This window comes from Somniosus microcephalus, chromosome 6, assembly GCF_052327205.1.
Source record: "Somniosus microcephalus isolate GS21.2 chromosome 6, FLI_Smic_1.0, whole genome shotgun sequence".
NCBI classification, from domain to species: Eukaryota; Metazoa; Chordata; class Chondrichthyes; order Squaliformes; family Somniosidae; genus Somniosus; species Somniosus microcephalus.
Genome location: NC_140992.1, coordinates 65,007,982 through 65,025,340, shown reverse-complemented (window position 1 = coordinate 65,025,340; position 17,359 = coordinate 65,007,982). Strand labels below are relative to the sequence as shown.

The window sequence follows — 17,359 nt, the reverse complement described above, 5'->3', positions numbered from 1 at the left end:
TGAACTTTTATTAAATGTAGGTTTTATTGATTACTGTGTTCTGTTCAGCGGCAACAAATTTCCCAGAAGGTTCCTTAAATGGGCGTTAGGCCCTCCTTAGCACATTCAACAGGCCTAACAAAGCCGCCTTTACCAATATGGCGGCAACCGTAATGCAGTCACAAATCGGGAGCAGGATGTTGTTCCCTGAAATTGGTCCTTTTTGCCCGTTTTCTGCCTGGAAAACGGGTGCAAGGAGCAATTTCTACCCCATACTGTATTGCTTAAAATTACTGTTTTAAACTTCAATCCTGCCTGATATAAACCTGAATTTGTTGGGGAGATTTAAATAGACTGAAAATATTTACACATTTGAATTCCTCACATCAAAGCTATTTGAGTTTGGTTGGTTGTTTTCGCCAGTCATTTTGTCCACTACAGCAACTCCTAATTATAGAAATCTTGGTGTCGATAGAAGAAAACAAGTTAGGATACTGCATTAATCTCAGGAGTCCTATACTGAGACAGTAACAAACACACAGGTTTTCTTTTTCTCTCATGCATAAATGTTGTTGATGTGAGGCAGTGATGATACAATTCTGGTGGGCTAAAATTCACAATAAATGCCGTTCAGTTCTTTCAGGTCTGGTGATTCATTGGGAATTTTCCAAGTGGAAACAAAGCACTTCCACTGGAGGGAAGAAAGAAAAATGGGAAGGCAAGTCAAACTGCATTGCAGTTCTATGTCTCTTAGTGTCTGATTCAGACTGATGTTTGCAGAGGACTGGGAGCAGGCTGTATGTCTTCCACAGTGGAGAATGGTACATAGCTTTGGAAAATATACAGAACTAGCAGGGAGTAAATTTTAAAATTTATAGGGGAGTGGGGAGGAAGGTAAGAAAGACAAACTAAATTTTAAAAAGTTCTAATTTTATCTGTTCAATTATGAATGCTTTGAGACTCCTGTTTTGTAGATTTGGTGAAGTTTTCTGTTAACCAGTCCTGTGTTGTGATCAGCTCTATTATACTGCTGTAGATGATAAAAGCCACCTGTCACTTGTAGCTATTCAGAATGACACGGTAAATGATTTTAGGTAACCACCATCTAATCTTCAGAAAGATGACTCAGCCTAGAACTATCCCTAATGCATCCATTTCGAAGGTGCTTAGTTTGAACATGTGGAAAATTGAGATATTTGCTCTGTGACACAATCCAAGGGGAAAAAAAACTGCTCAGCTCTCTGGAGCTGTCATCCCTCACCCTAATGAGCATCAATAGAGTGACATTTGATTTCCAAATCCAGTGGTGCAATTTAGCACAAAAGACATCATGCCACTAATGACATCCTTACTGTACTTGACCAAGCTACAATGGTTATTTAGTTCTCACAAGCCAGCATATTTCAAGAAACTGCTCTCCTAGTCATCGACTATCAGAAACATTCTAATTAATAAATGCCAATATGAATTGATATTAAATAACAGGATGATTTTTTTCCTCTATTTACTGTGTATTTTCATTATTATTTTAAAAAATTCCGAATTGTGTGAATCCTTAAAAACTTATTTTAGTGGGGCCTGTGTGGGTTAGCTTATTAGGGTTGATTTTGCAATCCCAGTCTCCCAGCGGGGAAGCTGCACTCTCAGGCAGCGTGGGTTGAAGTTAGAGCTATAACACTGTAGCGCCACTGCTCTGACCTGCGCTTTCTGTGACCGCAACTCTTCATTGGGAGTGAGGAATCACTCCTACTGTTCCTTGGGATCTAGGTTTGAATCTAATCCAGTTTGACGGAATGAAATTTCTCTTCCCTGAAGTTTGATTGTTCTTAATCCAGTGCAAGTGGGTGTGAATTGACTGTTCAAACCTGCCCATAGTACAGCACTAATTGGTAGGCTTATTCTGACATTATATGGATGACTTGTGCTGGAAATGTGTCATACTGGTTTAGTTGGGGCTGCTGTACAGAGGTTTAGATTGAGGTACATCATTAGGACAAAATCGAGGGAACCTTGCTCTGTGTCTAACCTATGATATATCTGAGCTGAGAGTGGTTGATATTGATATTTAGTAACAATTGTTCTATTTCTCTGTGCTTAGCATTGACATCCCTAGAGCACAGATCCATCACAACGTAAAATAGAATGAATATAATCATAAAATGTATTGAATTTATTATCAAATTAAAATTCTACTGAATTTAACAGAAGTTGTGTTTTGTTTTCTAATAGGTCATGAACATATATATTGACACATTTGTAGGTCAACTTGTGACATTGGAAAGTTATTCAACTCTGAAGTAAAATCAAAGTAATGTTGATATAGTTTATCATTATTGTGGAAGAATTGCTATGACAATCTTGAGCAAACTGAAGGTTTATTTATATGCAGTTTTTATTTTATATATCATAATTTAGAAAAAGTCCTGAGAAATTGATCTAAATTAGATCAATCGCTGGCATAAGACTTGGGCCTAGAAATTCACTAGCCTTAGCGCCGCTTTTGAGGCGCTAGAGGGACTAGCGCCAGAGTTATGGCCAGTTCAAAAATTCCCTGGGGCCCTAAAGCGGCGTTGCACCGGTAGCGCTGCGCCGGCACCGATGACGTCATCGGTGTGCGCAGCGTCCCGGTTGCCATGCCGACGGGCCCCAGCACCGAAATTCAGTTGTGGCCGCCTCGCCCGTGGCAGCCGCAACTAAGACTCTGGCAACAGAGTCCAACATGTGTTTGCGCCGGCGCATTAAAGGCCCCGCGGCGGCCGGCCGCTTTCCCGCCGGCCGCCTGCCCGCAGCTCCCTCCCCGGACTTCTCCCCCCCTCCCCCCGGAACAGATGCAAGCCCGGCACTTGTCCGAGGTGCCGGGCTCATTTTTGAAGAGATTTGCGCGGGCCGCGGCCGGGTGCAGGCAGCTCCTCCTTAACGGAAGGAGGAGGCCTGCACTTCCCGAGCCTGCCGCACCGCAGCGGGCGCCGCTATGCGGCGCGTTGCGCCAGTTTTCAGGCGCTAAAACCCTTCAGTAGCGCCGGCAGCCGTTTGGGCGCGGCGCTACTGAATTTTTGGCGCGCGCAAAGGGACTTAGCGCCGGCGCTAACTTCCGGCGCTAAAGCCCTGGCGCAGCGCAAACTCAATTTCTAGGCCTTGGACTATAAGAAAAATCTTTAAAATATAACAGAATGGGAAATGAACATTATGAGTAATTACCAAGATAACATATTGATAGCTTATATATATTAACACTAGTTCAAAATCCTAATTTCATATTCATTATATTTGCAGACTCACATGTTTTGCATATTTTTGCATAAATTATGTGCTGTATTGGGCAGACATTACAAAAATCAGATTTGATAGTCAGTCCATAACATGAGAGAAACATTTTATTGAGCATTAAGCTAAACAATATAAATATGGCAATAAACATGATATATTTTCTAGTGCTCAAAGCTTGTAACAAAATTCAGAAAGGATGTATAACTTTCCAGAATTTAACAAGTTTGTCACTCGTCATTTTTAGGATGAACATAAAAATTAGTCCGAAATGTAATTTATGTAACTGAGCTGATGATAGTTCCTCAGATTGGGGTTGATTTTAACTCCAGGCAAGTTTCGGCGACTTCCCTGTTAAGGTCTAAGTTAAAATCGTAGTTCTGACCCGATTACGTCATTGGATCCCGATCTGCATATTTAAAAGTGGACCCCACCAGCTTTGGGTGGATGGCTTAGGCGCCTGTCCAGAAGCCTGAGTGAAAATCGTGGCCGGCAGGATCCAGGCAGCTTACCGGTGGGTAAATAACCTGGGGCATTTTAACTGTCTACCTGCCTGATTTCCGTTGGGCATGGGGTTAAAATCACTCCCAATCTGTCAGTGATGTTGACCTTTGGCTGAGTTGGTTCTTCAGAAAAGTGAATCCATTTTTTTCTTGTGCTGCTGACAATATTTTTTTTAATTAAATGAATATTCAGACAACCAGGTGCAATGGTATATTGTCATGAGAGGTTTTACTCACATTTGACTTACTGCAGCACATTTATATTTGTCCAATAGCTGCTTTAATTCTATCTTGAATTTTCTCAGTCCTACACTTTAGTCATAACGTTCCTTAATAGGCATTGATTACAGAGCTTTGTGATGCAGTAATCACATATATAATAAAATAATGCTTAGTTGTTTATTTGCCGAATAATTATTCACCTATTGTCTTTTTCATGTTTTACTTTGTCATCCACTAACCTGCCATTTGAATCTGTAATAATTCAGTCTTTTACTGTGCTATGTTTAACAATTTAATATTTCAATTTTGTGGAGTATTTTTCTATCAATTTAAAGTATGGGATTATGATAGTTATGCAATAGAAAACTGTAAAAATTGACAACCGCAGCAAGGTTAAAATATAGTTTCACAAATTTAGAATAATAAAACATAGCAACAATCAAACGTTTGCACTGCTATTATGTTAAATGCCAAACACTAATTGCCTAAAAATTATGTAAGTTGCATCATATATTTGGTAAGGTCATGGAAATCAATGAATGTTTCTGCTTTTGTGAATCACCTTAATTATTTGCCTTGGAAACTATTGAAAATATTAGTGATCAAAAGTTATTCATGGGGTAAAAATTCAGATAGGCCTGTTTTAAGATTTAGGGCTGCCTGCCTTGCCAGCAGTGGTCCTCAGATTAGTCCCAGAGGGGAGTTAGGGAGGGCTATGGGGGGTGGGGGGAGGGGGTGGCGCTATCACAATGACTGTGGAGTAATGGGAGCACTGCTGCTCCTCCTAGCTCCACACGAAGGTTTTTAAAAAAAAAATGAAATACTTGCTTTTCGAGAAGAATCCTGAGAGGGGCAAGCCCGACACCTGCCCCGCTCATTAGGAACGAATTTCTCGAAGGAGTCCTTCCACTGCCGTTACTTCGCATGATTACATGTTACTATGCGAAGTAAGTGTGAGTCAGGCAATTCAAGTATGTTTGTACAAGTGAATCAAATTCAAAGCATGTCTTGGGTCAATTGATTTTAATCTTTGAATGTTCAAATTTGGTCAAAGATATGTGTCAGTCTGATCCCTAATAGCCTATTGGGAATGGGTGATGCATAAAAACATAGAAACATAGAAGATAGGAGCAAGAGTAGGCCATTCGGCCCCTCGAGCCTGCTCCGCCATTCAATGTGATCATGGCTGATCATCCAAATTCAGTACCCGGTCCCTGCTTTCTCCCCATACCCCTTGATCCCTTTAGCCTTAAGAAATATATCCAACTCCTTCTTGAATATATTTAATGAATTGGCCTCTACTGCCTTCTGTGGTAGAGAATTCCACAGGTTCACCACTCTCTGGGTGAAGAAATTCCTCCTCATTTCTGTAGCCTCATTGTGTGGGTGTGCTTGTGTTTCTACTCAAGCTCCTCAGCATAGGTCCTCAGAAGTGTGTTGTCAAGAAGTTAAAATGATTGTAATTCTTGCCCATACAATACAATACAAATCGCTTTATTGGCATGATAAGGTACATCTTATGTTGCCAAAGCATCAAAATACATTTATGGTTGAACACATAAACGCGGTTCCATTCATACAGTGTATAAACAGGTATATCCCTGAGTTTATAAATATACATTCGCCTTGTTTATATATACTCTTGTCTTAGTTTACTGGTTGTCCCTCTGTTCATGGCAAGCTGTAACATAGTGTGCCGCCAGTGTTACACAGCTTCTCTCCTCCCCCAGTAGGAATGGGAGTTTTTCCTTGGGTAATAACATCATAAGCATATATTCATTTTGTATAAGTGTGTGAATGAGAACTGCTTTTTGCTTGCTTCATGACTTTAGAATTCAGAATTCTGATTTAAAGAACCTAAATTTGAGACCCTCTAAGCTTACGCAGAAGTCCGAATTAACCTGATTGCTCAAGCTTCATACACATTTATTTGTGCTCAGCTATATGAAATGTGTAATTGCAAGGTGGAAATTTTATGTCATTATGTATAAATAGATGTAAAAATTATATTCTGTGCAACTTTTTCTAAAATAGTTTTAGTTTTTTAAAACCCCTGCAGCTCTAGTTCCCAGTTCGAATGTCCGGATCAGCATTGCATGCTCATAACGAAAGGCCAAGTGTATATATGACACTGGCTACAACCTGCCTGGCAAGCATTTTCATGTTTCAATACAGATGTTGGGTGGTAAACCCGTAACTGTCTGCTGCAAACAACTGTGCATTATATTTTTTCTAATTGTGGCCTTATTGAAGTCCAGAAAAGCTGTTGAAAATTACATTTATTTAGTAAATTATGTGGCAGATGGTTGATGACAATACTCTTGTTTTTTTATTATCCTGAAATAAAATAGGCACTGTTGACCCCTGTGCTTTAAAAACACATCTGTGACATATGCCAAACAGTGTGCATGCACGACAAAAACAAACAATAATAGAGCACAGTCAACTGTAATTAATACCCTCACCCATCAAAGCTGTTCGGAAGCAGTCACTGAAAAATTACTCTGACAGTGAGCCAGAATGATAGCTTTATGTACTGTATTAAATTCACCCATCCTTAGGTGAACGTATTTAACTGAGAAATAGCCTGATCATTTTCACTACTGATGAACATCCTAAGAGTACAATGCAGTCTAATAAATGGGTGGAAGCAAGAGTCTATATGAGTGAACGAAAAGCCAATCTGACTCTTTTTTTAAAAAGGTATAACCACTGCCTATGTCTATGCCAATTAAAGAATTAATAGTCTTTTAATGTGTGCACAAATTGGCATTCAAAATGTATTAATCCTAACATTGCAAATCACTGCCAGATAAGTAGCTACACTACCAAAGTAATAGTGACTGTCGGTTTATCCCTTCTTGGAATATCTTTAATTTCCAGAATTATGGAATATTATAAGCTGATTTGTACTGTATTATGGATTTCAACTAATGGGCCGGATTTTGCGGTTAGCTGCGAACAAACAGCACCTGTCGTTCACTACACTTGCCCACATGCTTTCTATGGGCTTTTGCACTGGAACTTGCTGTGATTAGAAAGCTATTTTGGCATGGCGCCCTCTACAGGGAGCTGGTATCTGTGTCAACAGGGCAAACAAATGTGTATCTCCTTAACCAGTTAGATTGAAGAATCCTTACTGTGCCGTGCAGAGTCTGAACCAGGAAGTTTCAGTTAGCTCATGTGGAGCATAAACACCAGCATAGATCTGCTGGGCTGATTTCTGTGCTGTAAATTTTATGTAATTAATCCAAGAATATTTAATTCAATGCCAAATCATGTACAGAAAGTGAAATAAAGAGAGGGAACAAAAGATGGGATTAAGAAAGAGAGAAAAAGAGATTGTTTAAATCTCCAACAATAATTAACAGCTGAAGGAAGGAGACTCCACACTTGTAAAAGTAAATTTTCAGTGCTAGAGAGGTTTATTGGCAATAATTAAGACTTAACATGCCGTTTGAAAACTACTTACACTGGAATGGACAAGCCCTAACTTTCTCTGGCAAGTTTAGTGTGTATCTATCATGTAAGTACAGCAACTTCACGCGTTTCATGTACTTCACTGCTGAGTCTCCCGGCGAGAAACTGTTATAGCGCAGCTTCTGGAGGAGCAGGGCAACAACTTCCTGATTTCCATGTTTAACTGCACATGTGTGGTCACTGGAAGTTGCTGTCCAATTTACACTTTAATAACAGTAACAGCTGTTAGCCTCATCGCTATTTCTACTGCAAAACAACTTCTTTTATTCTTGCATGCTGGAAATTTACAGTATCTGAAATAAAGATAGTTTATTAGGGCTGATAAATAGGTGTTCAGGGCAAGGAGGAGAGCTTTCAGGGAGCACTAGTTGGGAAATTGCAGACCCCCAATGCTTGATTTCTTTGTTCCTGTGAGTGCCACTCCATCAGGAACAGCTGGTCAGGAATCAGCCCTAGCATTTCATTTGTGACCCTTCATCAGAAGTGAGATTCCAGGAATATTTTGTAATATATTAATTATACAAGGTTGCATAGGCAGTGTCCATTATAAACATGGATATAGGAATTTAGAATGGAAAGGTTGACAGGATATGTGTTGCAGATGCAATATTTTAAAGATATTATTCAATCTCCCAAAGCATTGCACACACGGAGTCAAGCCCAACTGTAGTTGCAGAAAAGTACGAATTGATACATTTTGGTAGGAAGAATGAGGAGAGGCAATATAAACTAAAGGGTACAATTCTAAAAGGGCTACAGGAACAGAGTGACCTGGGCATATATGTGCACAAATCGTTGAAGGTGGCAGAACAGGTTGAGAAAGTGGTTAAAAATGCATACGGGATCCTAGGCTTTATAAATAGAGGCATAGAGTTCAAAAGCAAGGAAGTTACGATGAACCTTTATAAAACACTGGTTCGTCCTCAACTGGAGTAATGTATCCAATTCTGGGCACCGCACTTTAGGAAGGATGTGAAAGCCTGAGAGAGGGTACAGAAAAGATTTACAAGAATAGTTCCAGGGATGAGGGACTTCAGTTATGTGGATAGACTGGAGAAGCTGGGGTTGTTCTCCTTGGAGCAGAGAAGTTTGAGAGGAGATTTGATAGAGGTATTCAAAATCATGAGGGGTCTAGACAGAGTATATAGAGAGAAACTGTTCCCATTGGCGGAAGGGCCGAGAACCATAGGACACAAATTTAAGGTGATTTGGCAGAAGAACCAAAGACGACATGAGAAAAAACTTTTTTATGCAGCGAGTGGATAATCTGGAATGCACTGCTTGAAAGGGTGGTGGAGGCAGATTCAGTCGTGACTTTCAAAAGGGAATTGGATAAGCACCTGAAGGGAACAACATTTTCAGGGCTACTGGGAAATGGTGGGGGAGTGGGACTGACTGAAGTGCTCTTGCAAAGAGCTGACATGGGCTCGAAGGGCCGAATGGCCTCCTGTGCTATAACCATTCTATTCTATGATTCTAGTCTTCATACGAAGCGGGGTTAGAGGGCACCGGATAATTGGACATGGGTGCGCAACTGTAATTCAGTCTCCATTTTAAAGTCATGTATTCTGTCTTTTTTATAGTTCCGTGATACATTCTACATTTATAATGGAAACCTATGTAAACTTTTCATGCTGCAATTATAGCCTTCCACCAGTGGTAGCACTGTGGCTCCACTGGCAGCAGGGCGTAATTGCAGCCTGACCTGTTTACATGGGCAGTTTCCATTATAAATGTGGACATAACTTTTATTTCCCATTATAAATTCTTAACAGGAAGTGCACACAGATGCATGATGTTTACTGTAATCATGCCTTGATTATTTGATTACATGGAACTTTGTTTGTTTGTTCCATGCAAATTGCATTTAGAGTCACATCCTCCCAGTACAAATCCCTGTGATTTCCTAAAGTTTGCATCTTTTATATTTCATGAAAAAGACAATGAACACAGACAGCAGGCTATATAAAAACACTTCAAAAGGACAGTGATTATCAAAGTGGGTAAATTGATTACTAGGTTTTAAAGGGTTGACTTTGTAATCCAACAGAAATATTTTCATTCTCCAGTATGCCACATATTGTTTAGAGTTGATTCAGTCATCTTATTGTTAGTACATGAATTGCCATGAATTTGTACTATGTATTTTAGTCAAATCAGAAAGCAGAGTTGTTTTCCTGATGACTTTTACAAAAAGCAAGCAAACAAAACAAAATTGTATTTGCAACCTTCTTTCTTTCCACCCTTCATTCCTCTCAAAAGTGAAATCCTTATAACAACATAATTCTTCTTGATTAGAACAATTAGAAAGGTTAGCTCACAGATATCTCTGCAGGCACTGTCGGTGTCTTGGTCACCCTGCTGGGAGACCTGTTTAAGCAAAGATGGCAGAGGAGAATATCCTGCCCTGGCCAGAATTCCCTTTTCTCTTCTCTTCCTTCCACCCTCAAACTTATTGTAAGACTCTGTACCCACTCCCCTAACCCTATAGATAACCTGAATGTAAATTTCATTGACATTTGGATTCGAAGTCCAATTTCCTGTTTGAAAGTCCAGTGCTCCATCTTTGAAGTTCCTGGGCTGAGAGATAATAATACATTTTTATTTGTAATTGTTTACTTAAACAATGATGTGATTATATAACACTTGCCATTTCAGTCTTTGTTGCGGGACCTGAGATGTCACTCTAGTCATTAGAATATATGAATAATATGGAATTATAACTTTCATTTTAGGCCATAAAAAACTGTCTTCATCAGTGTCTGTTATGTCTACATAAATCTTGTGATGGTATTCTACTCTATTCTAGGAATCCATTTAATCATTTTGTTCATGTAGTGGTTTTAACAAAAATCCAGCAGTAAGATGTCCTGATTTGCTTGTTATTATTTTGAACAAAATATCCTGTGCCATAATCTGAAATAAAATTTTATTTTGTCACAAAGTGCACAAAAAGTAAATATTTGAAAATATATTAAAGTCACAGAGTTGCTTTGGATGGAAAAGGGAAAAATGTTCTAATTGTGAATAGAAATAAATCAAGAAACTCAGTGCTTTGGAAAAAGAACAGCTTCGGTTCACAGAGAATAGAGATTTTGTTTGTTTTGAGTTGCCCTAGTTACTTGAATTTATTACATGCATGATGGTCCGTTTCTATTCTTTACCAACTTCATAACTATCTGCAGTGATAATAAAAACAATATGTGACTATAGGTAGTCATCACACATAATCACATGGTGCATTCTAAAACTGATTCAAGCAGTTTCTCTGCATTGACAGCTTAATGTATGAAAGTACAGAATGAGAGAAAACCATTCAACCAATTAAATTGTTAATCTTGGCCATAAGTCAAAGCAAGTTTTCAGAACCTTATATAAATCAAAGGTGAGAGTTAAATTGAACCATTGTGAGCAGTTTTAGGCACTCAACCTTTAAAAGGACTTTGATAGTTCAAAACTTCTGGAAATTAAAATACAAAATTATGAAGAGGAGCTTACATAACTCAACTTGTTTTCATTGGACAAAAAAGCAGTGACAGGCGACATGATATAAATCTTTAAAGTACTGAAAGCACAGTTGATGTAAGTAGTAGTTTTAGTGAATGGTGAATAATCACACTCAAATCCATTTATTCTTTTCCAATTTTGTTAATAGCTATCTATTCAGATGTGTTTCATGTTTAATAATCCAGTGTGGACTAATCCACATTTATCTACAGTAAAATCAATTTGCCATTCCTTAGTTCATCCATTTAATTTGTACAGGCACATTTGCATGCTGTCAGTCTGTTTGCATTAGTCATATAGTTTGTTGATATCAAGAAAATTTATAGTATTATAAAGAATACCCTCCTCCATATCAGTTATGTACATATGCCATACGTTAGTGTGAAATGCTGCCAATCAGCCTTTTGAGGGCTCAATCAGCATACCTGTGTTTGCTGACAAAAATCAACAAGAGGCCAACCTCTGTCCTCTAGCCTTGGAAAAGCATTCTTAGTGTGCTGATATGAATGTTCCCATTTTTCATCCCAGGAATGTCTCATTTCTGAGTGAGGTTCCAACTCGGTGCTCTAGAGATTTAACTTTTTAAGTTGCTTTATAACATATGTCTAACTGACCTCCACGTATGTTGCACATTGACAAGAAAATCTTGGGCTTGATCTGGCTTAATCCAGAATTTATTCACAGCCTTCATTTGTGAAGAATTCATTTAATATGTCTGGCATAATCTCAATCCCAGCCCCATCCTAAATATTTCTACCTACTGTATCTCTTAAAGAACATATCTTAATTCCAACGGGGGGAAGGAGTTTAATTTGTGACTGAATCTGCAAGATCTCTGCCCCTCTTAAATTAATTTTTTTGCCTTGTTAATTTGGGCCAGATCCTCTTTTATCTCACTGAACTTGGCCTTTTTCCAGTCTAGCACCCTTATCTTTGACTCTTCATTATCCTTTTCTATTCTTGTATGAAATCTAACTATATTATGGTCACTATGTCTCAATTGTTTTCCTAGTCTTACAACGTACTTAGTTATTTGCCCCACTTAATATTCCAGTACTAAATCAGCCAATGCTTCTTTCCTTTTTGGCTGAGAAACATACTGATATAGGAAGCAGTCCTGGATACATTCTAATCACTTTGATCACTTGCATTTCCATTTATTCCAGTCTATCTTGGGATAGTTAGAATCGTCAATATTATTGTTCTTCCAAAGCTCTCTGAAACTATCTGCAGATCTTCACTTTTAGCTCATCTCCACTGTTTGGTGGCCTATAATACACACCAAGAATTGTATGATTTCCCTTCATATTTCTTAACTCAAATTTAAAAATTATCACTAAGAGAATGAAGAGGGAAGTTAGCAGAAATGTCTTCACACAGAATGTGGCTGGAACACAATGGGTAGGATTTTCATTGGGCCGTGGAGGCGGGATCGGAGGCGTGTGGGGGGTTAAAATCGCGAAATCGGGGGGCACGAACCCAACCCGCCTCCATGCCAGTTTCAAAGGAGGCGGATACCCGACCTTTACAGCCTTCCTTCCTTCAGGTCGCGGGAGTCCCTCATCTCACCGGCACAGAAAGCAGAATGGCCGTGAGCTGCCAAAAGTTGCAGCATTCAGCTTTCTGTTCTGGAAAGATCTCTAAATCAGCCTGAGAGGAAGGAATTAACTTAGTGTACAGATTGTCAGTGTTTGACAGCCTGAGAGAAAGGAATTAACTTAGTGTACAGATTGTCAGTGTTTGACAGCTTCAAAGAGCTGTCAAACGCTGATATTACATCTGTCAAAAGCTCTTGACAGATGAAATGTCAATCTGTGACATCACCTGTTGCCGGGTAGCCCTTAATTGGCCTGCTGGGCTCAACAAGTTCAATCAAGTGAAAATCGCGTGGGTTGGCCACAACTCGATGGAGGCGGGGCTACAACCCCAAAAGTTGTAGTCCCACCTCCTACACGCCTCCAGTATCAAAATCCAGCCCAATGTGTTGCCACAGGGAGTAGTTGAGACAGGGATCATTACATCTTTTAAGAGAAAATTGATAAATATTTGAAACAGAGGAAAATACAAGTCTATACGATTATTTATGGATTGTTCCAGTAAAGAGCTGGCACAGACATGATGGCCCAAATTATCTCCTTCGCTGCTGTAAACCTCTATGGATTTAAGGCTGTCCAGCAAATTATGATCCGGGGCTTTGGTGCTTCTTCTGTCATCCCATTAAGTTGTTGAAGAACTTTGGCAATGTTAAGGGGAACGTTCTCGGGCTTTCTCAGGAATTCTGATTTAAAACATCCCTGATACGGCCAGTGCGACCCGTGTCTGCTTTGAGGAGATGCAAGTCCCATGCTGGGTGTAATGAAAGCTCCAGCAAGTGAGTGGACTCTTTGTTCTCTAAGGGTAAATGAAAATATTATTGTCTTTGGCCCAATCTGGGTCTCGGGCTCCCCTTCTCAAAGTAGCAGGATGCTAGCCCAAGTTCTGCTGCCCCCATGTGTTGAGTGGCCCTGTTACACTGCTTCAGGTATGGGCATCTGATTATTATTTAAATAATCCTGTCCCTTGGATTTGGGAAGGGGTCAGTGGCAGGTCATAAGAATAGGTAGAAGTTCTACCCTGCCACACTTCTGCGGGTGCAATGGTGCTGCAGAATTTCTACTTGCATATCTGGTCTTTAACACTCTTATTAACATCTCGGATCACAAAATATTTCTGTTGCTCCTGTTAATAGTTTACCTTTCTATTTTCCTTTTTACCCTCTTGTATTATTCTCATTGCTCATCAGCATCTCTTTTCCAAGTATATATTTTCAAATAATATAATTCATAGCCTTGTTCAGCCATTGTGATTGTAGTTTTGGCATTTTATTTTTCCTTTATCTCGTAAAGTTATACTTCCTTTTCATATCTTCTAAGGTAGTCTTAAAATTCATTTCTACAATTGTTAAATTTCTGCTTCAATTCCTCATATTCCTCTGGAACCCCTCTTCTAACTCCAAAAAATGCAATTCTAAAGTCTCACAGCTCTGTATTGATATGCTAGGCTGTAAATGCTATTAGAATGTCAAAACATCATGGAATGCAATTGGAAATCTACAGTCTAACAGAACTATTCTTTAGTGCAGTGCCAATTTCTTGTGTTTGACATTGGTTTCATTTTGCCTGCTTGCTTATTACAATTTTAGAAACATCATTGTAATTTGCTTTTAAAACTAATAAAGGGTTCAGACCTATATTTATACAGACTGTGAAATTGATTCTGGCAATCACAATTTTTCTTTAATTGAGTTAGTAGTCAAATAAAGTCAACCTTGCATAGAAACAGGTTGATTTAAATTTGTAATTGTTCATGCTCTTTTTGCAACAGATATTCTTGTGCTTCAAATGAACCATTTAGTTCTAACGCAATCCCTAGTCCTGGTGTCAGAAGTTACATTGTTGCCAAGTATGTCTATCACGTTGTCCCAGAAATTGCTGGAGTGGCACAGCGAGTGTGTGAATTGGATTTTTTCCTCACCCTTCAGGTTGCATTATTTTGCGCCACAAATTGCTGGAAATGTGGATTGGTAACAGAGCATCTGGAACCATCCAATGGCCTATCTCCATAACCAATGAAATTTAAGGATAGAGAAAGAAACAGAGGGAATGACGGAGAAGAAAATAGGGCGAATTCGAGTCAAATTAGATACAGAAAAAGAAATAAAGATAGGGAAAGAAAGACTGGATTAAGAGAGAGAGAAAAAAGAGACAGAAAGGAAAAGTAAGAAATTTAGAAAAAAAAATATTTGAACAACCTCCAGGAACAATTTACTACCTGCAGGAGTGAGACTCCATAGTTTGTTGTTCCCTTACTGGGCCCCCAAGGTCAGGGCCATAAATCACGGCATTAACAGGGATCTTATGAGATTACTTCGTATTTATGGTGCAAATCCAGAAATTTTGTGAGACGCATGAAGAGATTGACGGTGAGTTCCCGTTTTGCAAGGCTAACGGCAAATTGTCCAGCAATTTGTGGTGATTTGCAATTCATGATACTCTTTTCCTCACCACAAATTGCTGCGTTTTTTTGTGCAGACGCTGTGAACTTGTCACTATTTTTACAGCAGTTTTTGGGCCAATAAGTCTGCTTTGAAGACTTGAAGAAAGGAAATAGCCCAGATTTAGCTTAGTTAGTATTCCAGTGTCTGCTTATTCAGTATTCTATCCCTTATCCACCACAAATACTGTGATGTGCATTTCCATGAATTGCAATGCTGTCCTTTTGTTTTTAGCTATTTGGAGGGTGTTAAATAATTGCTGAACTAACTACATGTTTTTTAATGAAGCAACAAGGCTATATTTTTTATTACATATTGTAATAACAGTATAAATGTTGGTGTGAATGGCTTATAGGAAAAGGAATACATTTTCTTGCTAATGTTATTTCAGTTCTGAAGATATTGTCAATTTATTTCAGAGTACTGAATTTGTGTACTGATGTAGAAAAAGTGTTTTGATGAGCGAAGAGAATTGTTTACTCATAAGTAACTAGCAATGGTCTCTTGTTTTGAGTATTGTATATGGTTTGCATGTGTTGTCTGTAGTCTCTTAGGTTTAATTTTTTTTTGGTGGATTGTTTTATGTCCAAATTTATAGGGCACAAATCCTGAAAGTATTCTTCTTTAAGAAACGTATGCAGGGTATACCTGAAAAGATCTATTTCTAGGTTTAATGCGGGTATATTTATGGATGAGTTGAAAATGTGCTTTTCGCAGTTACATCTACCACATTAGGCACTCTAAGAATGTGGATGGTAGCGTTTTCATTTATGTAATAGGAATGGGGTGCTTCTTTTGCCCACCCCCTTAATGTTGGGGATGTGTTGGGGAGCAGTCCCAGTAATTCTGTCCAAAACACACCTGAAAGAGAATGGGCAAATGCAATGAAGTCTGTGCAGCATTCTGTGTAACAGATATTGAGTGTCACATATATTGCTGAGCTGGTGATAATTATTCGTCATAACATAACTAAAGATTGAAAGGAGAAAATAACTTACAAAGTGGGGCAGGGTAGGAACTCAACAAATATGATACCTGATCTAATGTGAATTGGCAGGACTGTACACATTGTAGATTCATCTTAACGTGACTGCAGAGTAAGTCAAGCTGAAAATTATTTTAAATATAGTACTCTCACATTTTGATTTCTGAATATATACTTGTGCAAAAGTATGGGGTTGTTGTTGTGTTATGAAGATTAAACATTCAATTTTACATGTACTGATAACACTAAGTATTCTTTCAGGAAGTCAACTGTGATTTTAAATTCAAGACAGTACTGGAAGGCTCCAGCAATTTTCAGACAACACAATTTGTCCCCCAATTTACTGCATCATGGGAAATGTTTCCTCATTTACTTTCAACCAAACCACTGCAGAGCTGCGGCTATCAGATTTTGATTTTGCGATACAGAAGCTTGAATACTTGGAAATAGATGAAACTGTCAGAACTCTCAACCACACTCCTTAGAGGCCTTTGGAAAAAGTGATAGTCAGACTAGTAAACGTGTTGTATACTAAATACAAAGTTCAGAGAAGTGGTAGTGCCCAAATCATTGTCAGACAAGTCTTCCCCCTAGTTTTAGGCATTTTTTTCATCATTTACCTCATTTAAAATCATTAGCAAGAATTGTTTTTTTATTTGCTGTATGAAGAATCTTGAATGCTTTAACTTTTGTATTGTTGTTAAAAATATCAATGATTTATTTGGCAGAAAATATTGCTATTAGATAAAACAATCATTTGAGCCACTGCACATGGTGCTTCTAAAACTGATCATATTTGTTCAGGGTCTTGAACGTGATACATCTAATCATTCTTTTAAGTGTTCACTTGCACTGAAATAAAATGTTTATAAAACTCTTTTCACAAATAAGGAGGCAAAGGATAGCAATGTTGTATTTTCTTATGGGTACCATGCAAGGGTCAAAGTTCAGATTCTAGAATCACAGCAAATTAAAATGTGTGGAAAACTTAGTCAAGAGGAAAATATAAAATTCATGGTCTGCGTTAAGATTTGTGCTCATTTAATTATCTTATCCTCCATGTTCATTGTTCCTAATTGTGCTACTTTTCCATGCATGCAGAAACCATTGACATTCGAACCCAGCATGAGCAGTTAAGTTCTCTGTTGTTAGAAGGATTTTGTGTAAGATTGGTGTTACTGTACTGCAATTCTGGACACCCTGTGATTGTTCCCATTGGAGCTCGCATGACACTGAAATGCTTGTTAGTGGTGTCTAGTACTTTATCCTGTTCTGGCTGCACAAAAGTTTATAAATGTTTTTCTTGCACCTCTAAATAATATAAAATGTGTGTTCTTCTACAGTAGGAAATGAGCTTCCACTAAGTTTCAACTTTCTGCTACTTAT

General features: G+C 38.6%; 1 protein-coding gene across 5 annotated transcripts in view; it reads left to right on the top strand.

Annotated features, from left to right (window-relative positions):
• Window positions 1–17,359, top strand: part of nlgn1 (neuroligin 1) — a 798,160-nt gene that overhangs the window by 122,463 nt on the left and 658,338 nt on the right. The window contains exon 1 of one of the 5 annotated variants that reach the window (XM_085990299.1): window positions 5,280–17,105. The exons of the other annotated variants lie outside the window; for them this stretch is intronic. Within the exon in view, the coding sequence (XP_085846425.1) occupies window positions 16,949–17,105 (157 nt within the window). The 5' untranslated portion in view covers window positions 5,280–16,948. Of the gene's footprint in view, window positions 1–5,279; window positions 17,106–17,359 lie in introns of those variants that run through there. 5 annotated transcript variants of the gene reach the window in all.